The sequence below is a fragment of the Chlorocebus sabaeus genome, chromosome 1 (genome assembly GCF_047675955.1).
Source record: "Chlorocebus sabaeus isolate Y175 chromosome 1, mChlSab1.0.hap1, whole genome shotgun sequence".
Lineage (NCBI taxonomy): Eukaryota > Metazoa > Chordata > Mammalia > Primates > Cercopithecidae > Chlorocebus > Chlorocebus sabaeus.
The window spans coordinates 129,807,045-129,821,668 of NC_132904.1; the positions used below are offsets into that span (position 1 = coordinate 129,807,045).

At 46.2% G+C, this 14,624-nt stretch overlaps 1 protein-coding gene across 4 annotated transcripts in view; it reads right to left on the reverse strand.

Annotated features, from left to right (window-relative positions):
• Positions 1 to 14,624, reverse strand: part of NCAPD3 (non-SMC condensin II complex subunit D3) — a 71,295-nt gene that overhangs the window by 8,565 nt on the left and 48,106 nt on the right. For all 4 annotated transcript variants that reach the window (XM_008021583.3, XM_038004960.2, XM_038004959.2 and 1 more), the window contains 6 exons: positions 13,711 to 13,949; positions 11,614 to 11,693; positions 5,347 to 5,484; positions 4,899 to 5,032; positions 4,429 to 4,628; positions 576 to 686 (listed from right to left, as the gene is read on the reverse strand). In XM_008021583.3, coding sequence (XP_008019774.3) covers positions 576 to 686; positions 4,429 to 4,628; positions 4,899 to 5,032; positions 5,347 to 5,484; positions 11,614 to 11,693; positions 13,711 to 13,949 — 902 coding nt within the window. The remainder of the gene's footprint in view (positions 1 to 575; positions 687 to 4,428; positions 4,629 to 4,898; positions 5,033 to 5,346; positions 5,485 to 11,613; positions 11,694 to 13,710; positions 13,950 to 14,624) is intronic.

Genomic DNA, 14,624 nt, shown 5'->3' on the forward strand with positions numbered 1-14,624 from the left:
GCATTTATTTCTTGATTTTGCCAGAAAGATCTGAGGCCCCACTTAGGTCTGCCCTGCAAGTCAACACATCCTGGGTTTGTTCAGACTGAGCTCCTCATGGTCCCCTTGCTTGACAAAGAATTCAACCCGGTGACGGCAGCTCCCAAGGCAACTCCTGCAGGGCAGTTATTTCCTGACCTTGTGAATCTGAGTCAGTGCAGAAGGTAAGCACCCTGAAATCCAACCCGAAGACTCACTTTCACCTTACCCCCCAGCAGCATGAACAGAGATGACTGTGTTCTGGACCCCAGCTGGGAAAGTTCTCCAGATGGACTCGAACTCCATCAAGGGAAGACTTGCTTGGCACAGTGGCCGGCTCTTCACAGCCCTGGCTGTACATCCAGGAGAAGGAACGGCTTTGGTGGAACCCACAGCCAACCCCTAGCTCCACAGCAGTTACCAAGGTAATGCTGGGTTTGCAGAATTTGGGGTTCTAATCATTCACTGATTGCCTACACCGTCATAACTGGCAGAAGATCCTAAGTAATGAACTGGTAGGAGGACAACCACCACAAAAGCACAGGCTCCACCCTTACCCGGAGATACTGCATGAGTTCCCGCAAAGCTGGGATCTTATTTTTCTCCAGCACAGTCTTCAGGGAGATGATAATTGGAATAATATTTTCTATGAAATTTCTCTTCTGAACCTGGTAACACAAAGACATGTTTTAGATGTATGAACTTCTGAAAGACAAAGGCCTCTCCTTGATCTAGTTCTTTGAGTAGAGCCACCCTAGCACACTATGTAAGTTTATTTTTGCTTTTCATTATGATCCTGGAGATGCAGAGGACCTCTGCTTTTCTCTGGGAGACTCTGTAAGCATTACCTCAAAACACTCCAAAGGCTTTGTAAGATAGGGTGGGGACAAATACTACTCATATATTCTAAATGGGGAAAAAGAATTTAGAAACACATTGAGTAGCTTTTGACAAAAGCCCCAAATCTCCACAGAAGACCCTGAGGGACCTTGGCTCTGGCTCCACATTCAGTCCTCAATTCAACACCCTCCCCTGGAACAGAGGTCAGCTGGCTCTGGCTGCCCAGAGGGACACTTCGTATTCCTGCTGGTGAAGGGACAATGGTCTAAAAATGGCGAAGCATAAAGACAGTCAGCTGTCTCTCGCTGTCTGTACACATCTACAAAATACCATGAATTTATATATATAGTAACTGATTTGACCAAGTCTTCACACTTTACCTTGATCACTAACCACAAATATTCTGCAGTCAATCTCTTTAAATTAAAAAAAAAAGCACTATAGTAGCCCACATACGCAAGATTTATCCTCCTGAAGCTGAAAGTACTCTTTTCCTTCTCATTTAAAGTCACTAGTATATGTTTCTTCCTTGTAAACCACTCATTTCTATAAAGTCTTATCAGAGTTCCTGAAACAGGAGGACAACAGGTAGAGAAATAAGCAATTTAATAAACCCAGATGTGAGCAGATCTTATGTTCAGGAACAGTCTTAAGAAGCGGCTTCCATGCATTCACTTGACAGGTATTATCAGCACTTTCTCTGTTCAGGGAAAGAGCTAACCCTCTGGGGATGCAAAATGAAGCCAAGCATCCCTGCCCTCCAGCCGCTTCTAGACAGTGCATGTCTCAAGGGAAGAGGTGTTAAGTGGCAGGCTGTTAGGGAATTTAGGTACGGAGATGGGATGCCTAAGGAGTGCATGGCCATCTGATGGATGGTCCTGAGGATGTATGGAGAAGGGAGGATGGGTGGGTGAGGGCGCTGTAGACATCAGACCCCGAGGCAAGAGCACAGGAGCAGGGTGCAGCTTGCAACTGAGGTGCAGATGGCAATTTGAAGTGGCGAGGTTGGAGGTGAAGACGGAGGGAGGTATGGGAAAGGTGGAAGGCACATCAGAAGTTCTGTTCACCTTGAAAAAGAAGAATGAGGGTTTATTCAGAAGATGATAGGAAGCCACCAGCATAGTTTTTTAAAATTCCACTAGTGAAGTATAACATATGTAATAAATTTACCTATTTTAAACAAACAGTTCCATGAGCTTTGACAAAAGTCTATATGGAATAAACAGCACCACAGACCACTCACCATCTATCACCCAAAAGCTTCCTGCCACCCCTCACAGTCAACCTGCCTTTAGTCTGTTTCAGATAGAATAAAATGATCAAATTTGTACTTAAGAAAGACTGCTGGGCCAGGCACAGGGGCTCACACCTGTAATCCCAGCACTTTGGGAGGCCGAGGTGGGCGGATCACGAGGTCAGGAGATTGAGACCATCCTGGCGAACACTGTGAAACCCCATCTCTACTAAAAATACAAAAAAATTAGCCAGGCGTGGTGGCAGGTGCCTGTAGTCCCAGCTATTCGGGAAGCTGAGGCAGAAGAATGGCATGAATCCGGGTGCAGAGCTTGCAGTGAGTGGAGAGCACGCCACTGCACTCCAGCCTGGGCAACAGAGCGAGACTCTGTCTCAAAAAAAAAAAAAAAAAAAAAAAAGATAAAAATAAAAATAAAAATTAGCCAGGCAGAATGGCAGGGGCCTCCAGTCCCAGCTACTCGGGAGGCTCAGGCAGGTGAATGGCGTGAACCCAGGAAGCGGAGCTTGCAGTGAGCTGAGACTGTGCCACTGCACTCCAGCCCGGGCATCAGAGGGAGACTCTGTCTCAAAAAAAAGAAGACTGCTCTGGCAGCAAGTTGGGACGTGGCCTGTGACAGAAAGAAACCAGAAACAGAAAGGGTGGTAAGGAAACCATGGAAATAGGATAAGCTTAAATAAGGTCAGAACTACAGAGATAGACTGGTAAGAGAAAACAGGGCAGCATCTTGTGGCAAGATATTATCAGAGTCTATATCCTTGGGGTCAAAGGCCTTCAGGGGCCAGGTGGGAAATACACATTGGCAATCCAGGCTAGGACAGAAACACACAGGCCTGCAGAGGCCTGCGGCAGCCAAGCTCTGCCCCAAAGTCATTCAGATCCAAATTCTATACTTCCTGCCACAAAAGCCTCAGCCTGGCACACCAGACTCCAGTCTGCAGGAGCACCATAAACTGTGGGAGAGAGGAGATGAAGAGCAGAAAGAAGAGATGACTGAGTGAGTTTTGACAGAGTAAGTCAGAGACACCTGGAGCACGTCCTGGCAGCAGGCGGACCTGAGCTCAGGCTCGTGAGAAATGCTGGAGCACGAGACAGATTTGAGAATTGTCACCACTTGGCAAGAGTTAAAGCCACCAGTAAGAAAGAAGTCAGCACTAGAGCATAGCACCAAGATTCCAGGGACAACAGGGAAGCCAGTAGATGGTGGGAAGAGTGGGACAGTCACTTGTGAAATGAGCTTAGGGAAGCTGTACACTCACTTGTGACATGAATTTAGAGAGCTGCACACTCACTTGTGAAATGAACTTAGGGGAACTTCACACTCATGAAATGACCTTAGGGGAGCTGCACACTCACTTGTGACATGAGCTTGAGGGAGCTGCATACTCACTTGTGACACAAGCTTAGGGAGAGCTGCACACTCATTTATGAGATGAGCTTAGGGGGAGGGGCACATTACTTGTGAAATGAGCTTAGGGGAGTGGCATGCCCACTTGTGAGATGAGCTTAGGGGAAGCTGCACACCCACTTGTGAGATGAGCTTAGGGGAGCTGCACACACTTGTGAGATAAGCTTAGTGGGAGGGGCATGCTCACTTTTGAGATGAGCTTAGGGGAGTGGCACACTCAATTGTGCGATGAGCTTAGGGGGAGGGGCGCAATCACTTGTGAGGTGAACTTGGGGGAGCTGCACACTAATGAGACGAGTTTAGGGGGAGGGGTGCACTCGTGAGATTAGCTGAGGGGAGCAGCACACTCACTTGTGAGATGAGCTGAGGTGGAGCTGCACACTCACTTGTGAGATGAGCTTGGGGGAGTGGCACACTTGTGAGACAAGCTTAGGGGAGCAGCACACTCACTTGTGAGATGAGCTTGGAGCAGCATGATCACTTGTGAGATGAGCTTAGGGAAGTGGCACACTCACTTGTGACATGAGCTTAAGGGGAGCAGCACACTCGTGACATTAGCTTAGCGGGAGTTGCACACTCACTTGTGACATGAGCTTAGGTGGAGGGGCACACTCACTTGTCAGATGAGCTTGCAGGGAAGGGCGCACTCACTTGTGAGATGAGCTTAGGGGAAGGAGCACACTTGTGAGATGAGCTTAGGGGAAGGAGCACATTCACTTGTAAGATGAGCTTAGGGGAAGGGGTGCATTCACTTGAGATGAGCTTAGGGGAGCTGACACTTGTGAGATGAGCTTGGGGGAAGGGGTGCCCTCACTTGTGAGATGAGCTTAGGAAGAACTGCACACTCACTTGTGAGATGAGCTTGGGGGAGGGGCACACTCGTGAGATCTTAGGGGAGCAACACACTCACTTGTGAGATGAGCTTCTTCTGAGCTTCCTGCATGACTACATTTGCCAAGGCCATGTCATCTTCTTCCATAAGGAGGTCCTTGTCTGGTTTAGATCTCATTGCCAAAAGCTTGATCTCTTTTGAGCTGAGGACCTCGAATGTGTCTGAGAGTAACTCACTGGCATCCAGGTCCAGGGGTAGGATGCCATCAGCGAAGCACGCTGAGAGAGAGAGAGAGAAATGTGAGCTTCTGTGAAATGCTCTGGCCCAGAGAAGAGGTGTAATTCACACAACTGGGGGGCTGTCTGAGGCTGTCAGGGGGTCTTGCAAGGGTGTTCTGCCTGGGGCACAGCTGATGCCAGAGAAGGACAAGATGAAAGAGGTCTTCCTGCAGTGCCAGGGTCTCCCTTACTAGAGGCCTGCTGGGCCGTTATCAACAGAGCATTTCATTTGCAAACACACACATTTTCTCCCACACACACTGGGCTTACCCAAAATACTAAGGCAGATTTTGGAAGTGATGTTGAATCGCTGTTCATCTGTGAAGTGCTCTAAAAGAAATTTGTAGATTTTCATTCGTCTCTCTTTGTTTGACTTTCCCTTCAATGAAAACAGCCGCTTCTCTCTGTGGCAGAATAGGAAAATTTTACTGCATCACGTGGGCACGGGTGTAAGGGACTTAACACTGCATTTTAACTGCATCCTAAAAGCTGTATACCAAAGACTCAAGTGCACTACAGAGATCCCAGTGCTCATCGCAGGCACTGCCCTTAGGAAGCGATTCTCACGACTGCATTTTCTTACGCCATCCTGCCAGGCCACAGTAAAGACCTGGAGCAGGGTCTGTGTCCAACCACTATATGCAAAGAGCCAAACCTTCCCCAGATTCCCCCAGCTCTTACCCAGATACAAGGAGACAGCCTTAGCTGCTTCACTGACCTCTCGGACTGGGGAAACTTGTTATACTTCTCATGCTTCTCATAGTTATTGAAGTGAAAAATACACTCAATGAAGTGCTGGAAGAACATGACAGGGTTCCTCTTCAGTAACAGGTGAGCCAGGCAAAACTCCCCGAAGCTGCAAAGGTGAGAGAAACAAAGAGGGAGACCCGTTTGCTACACACCAACAGTCTCTGAATACACCAAGAACTCTGCTGAGCAGAAGATAGCTGTACATAAGCGAAGGGATTCAAAATTTATCCCAACACACAGCTCCCTCGGACCCGAAGAAGACAGAAATTCCGCGATTTGGTCTGTCCTTGCTCCACGGCTTGCTTTCTAATCCGAGCGTATTTTTTCCCCCAGGTTTCCCTTCAAACGTAACAGAAGGTGTTGTCATCCAGCTGCAGTTCAAGTGGGGAAAGCAATCAACCAACTTAACTCCAACGCTGCTTCTGCAATGAGAGGCCACTGGTCTTACAGGACTGATGCAATGACAACGGTCATTCACCTCCCAGCTTCAAGTTTGTTGCCCACAATTATGAACAAAAAACAATTTTAGTAACTGGAACTTATTTCAAGAATAAGGATTAATGACAAGAGCTTCACAGTTTGGATCAGGAAGACAAGTTTCCTCTGCAGAGCAACTGACTCAATGCGCTTTGAAATCACCAGCAAGCCCTGGGCACTCTCCTTCCACCCACGCCCTCAATACATCTGTGCAATGCTGCACATGGCACACAGACGCCACTAGGACCCCACCAAAATGAAGATTTCCAATGCCTGATGTAAACAGACAAACTGTTTGACTACAGGCCACCAGAGAGTTTCTGTTCATCACGAAAGTAGGTGACAGAACGCCAAAGCACTGATTTTTGCTCAGGGGTTAAACTAACATGGTGCAGGGCTCACTGTGATCCACTCACACTGTCAAGGCCAGTGTTTTAATTGAATTTCAGAGATCAAATGCAATTTCCACCCACACAGGAGCACCAGTCAGCTCTCCTTGGGAGAGGAGCAGCATCAAAGACTGTCCAGGAGACTGACCTCTCCTTTCCCCAGTGGTGCTCCTTATGCCAAAATTCAAATCAGTTTGTGTTCACAGCACACATATCAATTAAAAATCAGAGAAGGTAGATGAGAAATCATGATGGAAGTAAGCCTAGATAAAAATTCCACTGTAGATAATTACACTTTGACTATTCACCTAGGAAACAAGGGAGCAGCTTGACCTAGAAATATGAAAACAAAATAAATAAAACTGTATTTAATAATGAGAATTCCATGAGGCAAAATTCAATTAAGGACAACTAGAAGCACCTGTCTGATCTAAGAGTAGTCAGTTATGTTTTGTACAAATTATGTTGTTTAATGACCCATGTTTGAAAGGCAAAGGTCATAGCATCAGATGAAGTTCTTTCTAAACATGGGTTACTTTGGCAAACCATCTGTGACAGGAATGAAAAAACCACTGAACAAACAAGAATTTATCTTCTGTGGCATTTTATTATAGTTAATCCACTCTGGCATGGCAGTTTCTACATTATGCGAACTTCCTCCTCAGAAATGAAGTCACATATACGAAAATGTAAAGCCTGATAGAATCAGCAAATCTTCCACAAGAAGAGGGTGCACTCTGAGTTTTGACTTGATGTCAATGCCAATCGACTCAGTTTAGGTCAAGAATACATGTGGGTGGAGGTGACCAATAGGCAAGATACTGTGGAGTTTAAGCCCTAGTGAAAAACTTGCTGAACCATCTATACAAATAAATTCCATAGCAACATAAAACCATGCCAGGATTCACACGCTCAGGGCTGATAATGTAGTCACAGAGCTTTCCAGCAAGAGAAACTGGAAGCCACAGCCAATGTGTGATATCCACAACTCATCTTGGCTGCTGTATTCACTGGGACTTTATTAAAATGGCAAGTTTCAGTCTTGATTAGATTAAGATGCACAGATCCTGCAAGCTTCCTAACTGGAGAAGAGGGACTATTTTGTTTCCTGTTTGTCTGCTGAAAAGTTAGGAGAAATTAACATTACAAGTAATGCTTCCTAGAACATTCCTTTAGAGTGACAAGAGACAGCACTCTCCAGGTATGTGGATTAGGAAACCTCCAGGACTCTCAACAAATCTTAGTAAGCTGGGAGTTCGGTCAGCATCCTCTCCCCAGCCCTCAGGACGACAATCACTAAGAACACACATACCCACACCAACAACTCAGGGATGCGGTCTAGGGATTTCACACAGCACGTGCTGCATGAATTATATGGAACACAAAGGGAAGACCAGCTAAATCTGAGTGATTACCTTATTACAGCCTTGTAAAAAGAAGTTATTACTCTCTTACTAAGAATCAAAATCCAGGATATTCAAACAGCCCAAAAGGCCACAAGGTAAGAGCCGTGTGGTCCACTTCTGTTTTCAGCTTTAGTAGGAAACATAAAAATCTGACTTCAGATTTCTTCATGAGCTGAATGCCATTCTGAAGCAGGGTGTCTGCTCAATAAAGGCAGACTCATGAGTTCATGCTGAACTCATGTTCCTGACCTGGCCTACAACACGTGTCTAGCTCAGGTTAGGACCGGGGCTCAGACCCATTTGTACCAGAATTCTTCTTGAGGCTCGAAGCAGTATTTCCTACACCCTAGTTCTCCCTGGCCACCACCCCAAATCCAAGCGCCTATGGTGGTCTGTCTAGACCCTGGTCATCCCTGAGTTGCTGCTTCCTTCCTCCATGTACTCTACACTCCAGGTTCCACAGTGAATCAGGCCCTACCCTTCACAGCCGACTCTCAGGGTACTCCCTATGCTTCCTCTTTATAAACGTGGGCCGGCTGTCCTCCAAGCACACCAATTCTCTCTGGGCCCTCCCAAGGGGAGGCTGCTTCATCCCTCAGTCAGAGGATGAGGAGCACATTTCCCGGACACCCAGTGCCTTCCTGCCTTCACCCACCCAATGTTCACCCACCCAATGTTCACCGCATGTCTGCTTGGTTTCAGTTCCTTTTCAGGTGCTAGGGATGGGGAATAACAACCAAACTCATGCCCCTCAGGAAGCCTACACATAGCGTGTGGACCAAATAATGCGTTGCCAAAAGTGCTCTGACACTGGAAGACAACTAGGAGTGGGCCCAGTGAAGTGCGGGGAGTGTGGGCTGGCTGCCAGTTAAGACGCACACAGGCTGCTGTGGCACCTGCAGACGGCCTCCACCTCCGCCTCCCTGTGGTGCTCCTGCCTCCCTGTGGTGCTCCTGCCTCCCTGTGGTGCTCCTGCCTCCCTGTGGTGCTCCCGCCTCCCTGTGGTGCTCCCGCCATCTGCTGTTTGTGCTCTGCTACCTGGTTCCCAGTCTTCCTCTCCATTCCAAATCCCCGTAGAACTCCCCATGCAGGTGAGCTACTGAATGCCCCAACTTTCTGCTTTCCTGACTTCACTGCTTCCAGTGAGCATCCCATCTGGACCCGGGGTCACCAGTGCAGCCACACCCTGGACCCTGTTGCCACACTGGAGATCAAAGAGTCCACTCATGACTGCCCTGCTGATCCTTCCAGTGATCTGGCTCCTGACTCCCTCACCCCATTCCGATCGTTCCATGGCTTCACTAAGCCCTCCAGACAGTCGAGTGCTTGCTTCCTTTTCTCCCAAACCAGGCCATCCTTGTTGTTGCCCCCTTTTCTTTTTTCTTTTCTTTTTTTTTTTTTTTTTTTTTTTTTTTTGAGACGGAGTCTCGCTCTGTCGCCCAGGCTGGAGTGTGGTGGCGCAATCTCCACTCACTGCAAGCTCCGCCTCCCGGGTTCACGCCATTCTCCTGCCTCAGCCTCCCGTGTGGCTGGGACTACAGGCGCCCGCCACCGCGCCCGGCTAATTTTTGTATTTTTAGTAGAGACGGGGTTTCACCGTGTTAGTCAGGATGGTCTCGATCTCCTGACCTCGTGATCCGCCCATCTCGGCCTCCCAAAGTGCTGGGATTACAGGCGTGAGCCACCGCGCCCGGCCTGTTGCCCCCTTTTCTATCTCAATGGCCCATTATTTGAGTCGCTGTCCTGCCTTGAGCTTCTGGCCCTGCCTCTCTGTATTCCTGTGGCAGTGCCCAGTTAAACTGAAATAATCTGTTTATTACTTGACTGTCGCCCTGTGATTACAAGGCCACCAGCTATTGGGCAGACAGGAAAACAGATCATAGAATTTTGTAGCCTCCAAATTTGGGGTTTATATGAGCAATTAAAAACGTCATACAGGCCGGGGTGGTGGCTCATGCCTAATCCCAGCGCTTTGGGAGGCTGAGGCGAGAAGATTGCTTGAGCTCAGGAGCAACACAGTGAGAACCTAACTCTACAAAAAATAAAAAATTAGCTAACTATTTGGGAGGATGAGGTGGGAGGGTCACGTGAACTTGGGAGACTGAGGCTGCAGTGAGCCGTGATTGCTCCATTGCACTCCAGCCTGGGCATAGCCTTTGGCCTAAAAATCAAAAGTCAGGCACAGAAAGATATATATATATACCACATATTCTCACTCACATGCAAGAGTTTAAAAAAGGTAGGGTCAGAGAAGCAGAGAGTAGAATTGTGGTTATTAGAAGCTAGGAAGGGTACGGAAAGGCTGGTTAACAAATATAAAATTACAGGAGGAGTATGTTAAACTGCTCAACAGCACCGTAGGGTGAATATAGTTAACAATAATTTACTGTCTATTTTCAAAAAGCTAGGAGAGAGGATTCTGAAAGTTCCCAACACAAAGAAATGATAAATGTTTGAGGTGATGGTTATGCTAATTACCCCGATTTGATCATTACATGTTCTATACATATATCAAAATACCACTCTCTATCCCATAAATATGTATAATTATTACACGTCAAATAAAAATAAAAGGAAAAATTTCAGAGAACAGACTAACTTAAATTATAGTTAGCAAATGTAGTAATCAGCTTTTCAAAGCTGAAAATCATGAAAATCATGAAAATCTAATTTGAACCATGGTTTCAACAAACCCAGAATGCAGACATAAAGGGAAAGATTAAGGGGGAAGTATTAAAATGCTAGAAGAGGCCCTGGTAATCTTACTCCACTATAAAGTGTATCTATGCTTTTCATTTGATTGATGATCTGAACACCCATATGTACAAATCCTGCATATAGTTTACTCATTATCAATGCTCTTTTTCACATACACGTACAGGAGCTAACAACAGTGGGGAAAAATGAGGAAATGCAGGTTAAGTAGCTGCTTTTACCTCCCAGGTGCATCACCTGACAGCATTCCCAGCCTGTCTGATCACACCTCCTCCTGGGCCATGCACTGTGTAGAAAGCCCTCAGAGTCAGTAGAGTGGACACGCTGTAAAGGTAAGAGGGTGTGCGAAGCTATCTAAAAAAAAGGTGACAGCCTTAACTTTTTGCTTTTGTTACGTGAAATGTTCCCCTTCCTTGGAAAATTACACCTAAAGAAAACTGAGCAGAAACTTCCACGGAACTCAGACTAAATTATTGGTAGCTATATTTACATCCAGAGAGACCCACTGTTACCAGCCATTTATAGTTAATGAGCTCTATAAAGACCTCTTCCCCACTGTGGGGCTTTTGCCACGGCATCGGCATCCAACATTCTACGTTCCGATTGCAGACTTGCTTTAAAAAGAATTAGTTACAACAAACTCTAAGGCAGCAAATTCTATCAGGCCATTTCTCAGCCCCTTGAAAATAAATCTTTAAAAAAATGATGCAATGATAGAAATTAATAATTGCCAAAGCCACTCCCTCACGCTATACAAGTCTGAAGAACTGCCCATTTCCAAGGAGTCTTGTCATCTGTACACTTGATTCCACACTGTGCAATTTCATCTTAATTCCTAGTTTCTTCCTTAAAATTTCTGCACTTAAAAGTCTCAGCTTTTTATCAAAATTAACTTTTTTTTGCCTAGAAATTAACAGTGAATTTCTAGTGACTGCTCCTCTATACAGTGTAATACAACAAGCATATGACATTCTTCATGCTCCTTCAGGAACAGCAAACTGTCAGCAAGTGCAGTCAGTGCTGAGATGATCCAATGATGAATCGAACCATTTTCTTTTAAACTTGTGTGCAAAATAAAGGTTTGTTATATTGCTTAGTATCTTAAAAACCTGTTAAATTTTCTGGCACCCACCGAAAGCTCACTAAATCCTACTTAACTCTAAACCAATCTGGAAAAAAAAAAGAAATCCAGCATACATCAGAAATGAGGTAAACTGTTCAGGTGTCTAACCTGAGGAAAAGATTTACCTGGCAATGTCTGGGTGTGAATCTATCAGAGTGCTGACAAATCGAAAGAACAGGGAGCCCTTCCATTTCACAAATTCCTCCTGTACAGAGAAAAGTCGGCATGTTTCAGAGTGTGTCATCATGGGCAAGCCTCATTGTTCCCAGCCACACTCCCCCCACCATGCGGTCTGTCCCCGGCACACTGGCTCAGTGCACAGGGACACGCTTCCAAACCGTCGGAATGCAGTGCGGAGAAGTACCTGCACAGAACGTCACCTTTCTACCACCAAACCGTCGGAATGCAGTGCGGAGAAGTACACGCACAGAACGCCACCTTTCTACCACCAAACCGTCGGAATGCAGTGCGGAGAAGTACACGCACAGAACGCCACCTTTCTACCACCAAACCGTCGGAATGCAGTGCGGAGAAGTACACGCACAGAACGCCACCTTTCTACCACCAAACCGTCGGAATGCAGTGCGGAGAAGTACACGCACAGAACGCCACCTTTCTACCACCAAACCGTCGGAATGCAGTGCGGAGAAGTACACGCACAGAACGCCACCTTTCTACCACCAAACCGTCGGAATGCAGTGCGGAGAAGTACACGCACAGAACGCCACCTTTCTACCACCAAACCGTCGGAATGCAGTGCGGAGAAGTACACGCACAGAACGCCACCTTTCTACCACCAAACCGTCGGAATGCAGTGCGGAGAAGTACACGCACAGAACGCCACCTTTCTACCACCAAACCGTCGGAATGCAGTGCGGAGAAGTACACGCACAGAACGCCACCTTTCTACCACCAAACCGTCGGAATGCAGTGCGGAGAAGTACACGCACAGAACGTCACCTTTCTACCACCAAACCGTCGGAATGCAGTGCGGAGAAGTACACGCACAGAACGCCACCTTTCTACCACCAAACCGTCGGAATGCAGTGCGGAGAAGTACACGCACAGAACGCCACCTTTCTACCACCAAACCGTCGGAATGCAGTGCGGAGAAGTACACGCACAGAACGCCACCTTTCTACCACCAAACCGTCGGAATGCAGTGCGGAGAAGTACACGCACAGAACGCCACCTTTCTACCACCAAACCGTCGGAATGCAGTGCGGAGAAGTACACGCACAGAACGTCACCTTTCTACCACCAAACCGTCGGAATGCAGTGCGGAGAAGTACACGCACAGAACGCCACCTTTCTACCACCAAACCGTCGGAATGCAGTGCGGAGAAGTACACGCACAGAACGTCACCTTTCTACCACCAAACCGTCGGAATGCAGTGCGGAGAAGTACACGCACAGAACGTCACCTTTCTACCACCAAACCGTCGGAATGCAGTGCGGAGAAGTACACGCACAGAACGTCACCTTTCTACCACCAAACCGTTGGAATGTAGTGCGGAGAAGTACATGCACAGAACGTCACCTTTTCTACCACAGGAGAAAAATGGCTCAAAGCACGTGGCATTAGAGGGATGGTGCCACCCTCTCTATATAATACAGTTCGTAATATATGAAAAGATGAGCACACAGAACATACCAGGGCAGACATACAACCTAAGTGAAAGGCCTTCCCTTCAAAAATCAAGTATTATGTTCTCCCCATTATAGGCCAAACACAGACTCTCAAAGTGTGTAACAATATTTAATGCTCTGAAGAGCTCTATAGTTTACTACGTTCTTCTGCACACGGAAACACCCCACCAGACTCGCAGAGCCCAGCGCAAACACCATGATCCCCATTTTACAAAGGAAGAAGTTAGATCTCAGAAATGTGGACTTGTCCAAGTTAAAAAAGAATAACAGAATTCAAACTAGAACTACCTGTCCACTGAATGTGCTTTTCTCTACATGGTACTTATTTTCAAAATGAAACTTCACGCTGCTTGACAGGATGTCTGAACAAAGTCCCAAAATGAACATTCACAAGTAACACTGTTTATAAAAGGTTGTGCTGAACATCAGAAGAGCAATACTCCAGACCAGAGATGAGACAACTATTTTTGGATTCTACTACAAAGCAAGCACCTTTCCTATGCTACTCAAATATTCCCTTAAACCAGAAGCCATGGTGGAGGGGAAAGGACAGGTTGAACCCTCCTACGCACCTGCAAGAGATTGGTAAGCAAGATGAGTGTCTGCTTCCGGATGAATGGGTCAGAATCCTTCAGACACATGGAGATGTTGGGAATATACTTGTCCACCATGATGGTGTAGCGAATGCAAAGATCGCACATCACAATGATGACGTTGTTGCGGACAGCCACGTCCTCACACACCTCGAGCTCTCGCACCAGGGCTGGGATGCTCTTCTTTGCCAGATCCTCATGCTGTAAGCACAACTTACCTGGCACAGAAGACAGGAAGATGTCTCAACTGTATTCTAAATCCTAATTCCATTCCTGAATTTTCTCCAGATACATCTTGCTAATGGCTTCTATTTAATCAAAGTTAAAATATCATGCCCACAATCACAAACAACAAAAAACTAAAGGCAGACAGACCCATCTTGAATATTCGAATAAAAATACCTTAAGGAGAAATAAACTCCCCCAGGAGTTATATACTATGGGATGTTCCTTTACACTAATAAAATCATCTTCCTTTTAAAGTCAACATTTGAATTTCGCAGTTATCCACTTACCTGGAGAATGATCAGCAAAGCCTGAGAGATGAAACATTTTACTCCTGATTATACATATCCTCTACAAATGCTAAATACCCCATGCTGAATTTGAAATCTGAGCTAGGTAAATAGGAAAGAATGCATGTCCCCTTTCTTTCTTGTTCACAGTTGAAAAGCCTGCTGAGTTTTGCTTGTAGGTTTCTTTTGTGCCTGGGAAATGTTTTGCAATTCTTAGGTATTTGAAAATTAATATTACAAAAAAATTAATAACTTACGTAGCATAAAATATACACTCACACTAAAGGGAAAAAAAAAATTCCCAGCATAGAGGTCAGTGTTTTCAAGATTAAAAAGAGTTTGAGTTCATGGAGAAATATGTAAATAGTCATCTACCCA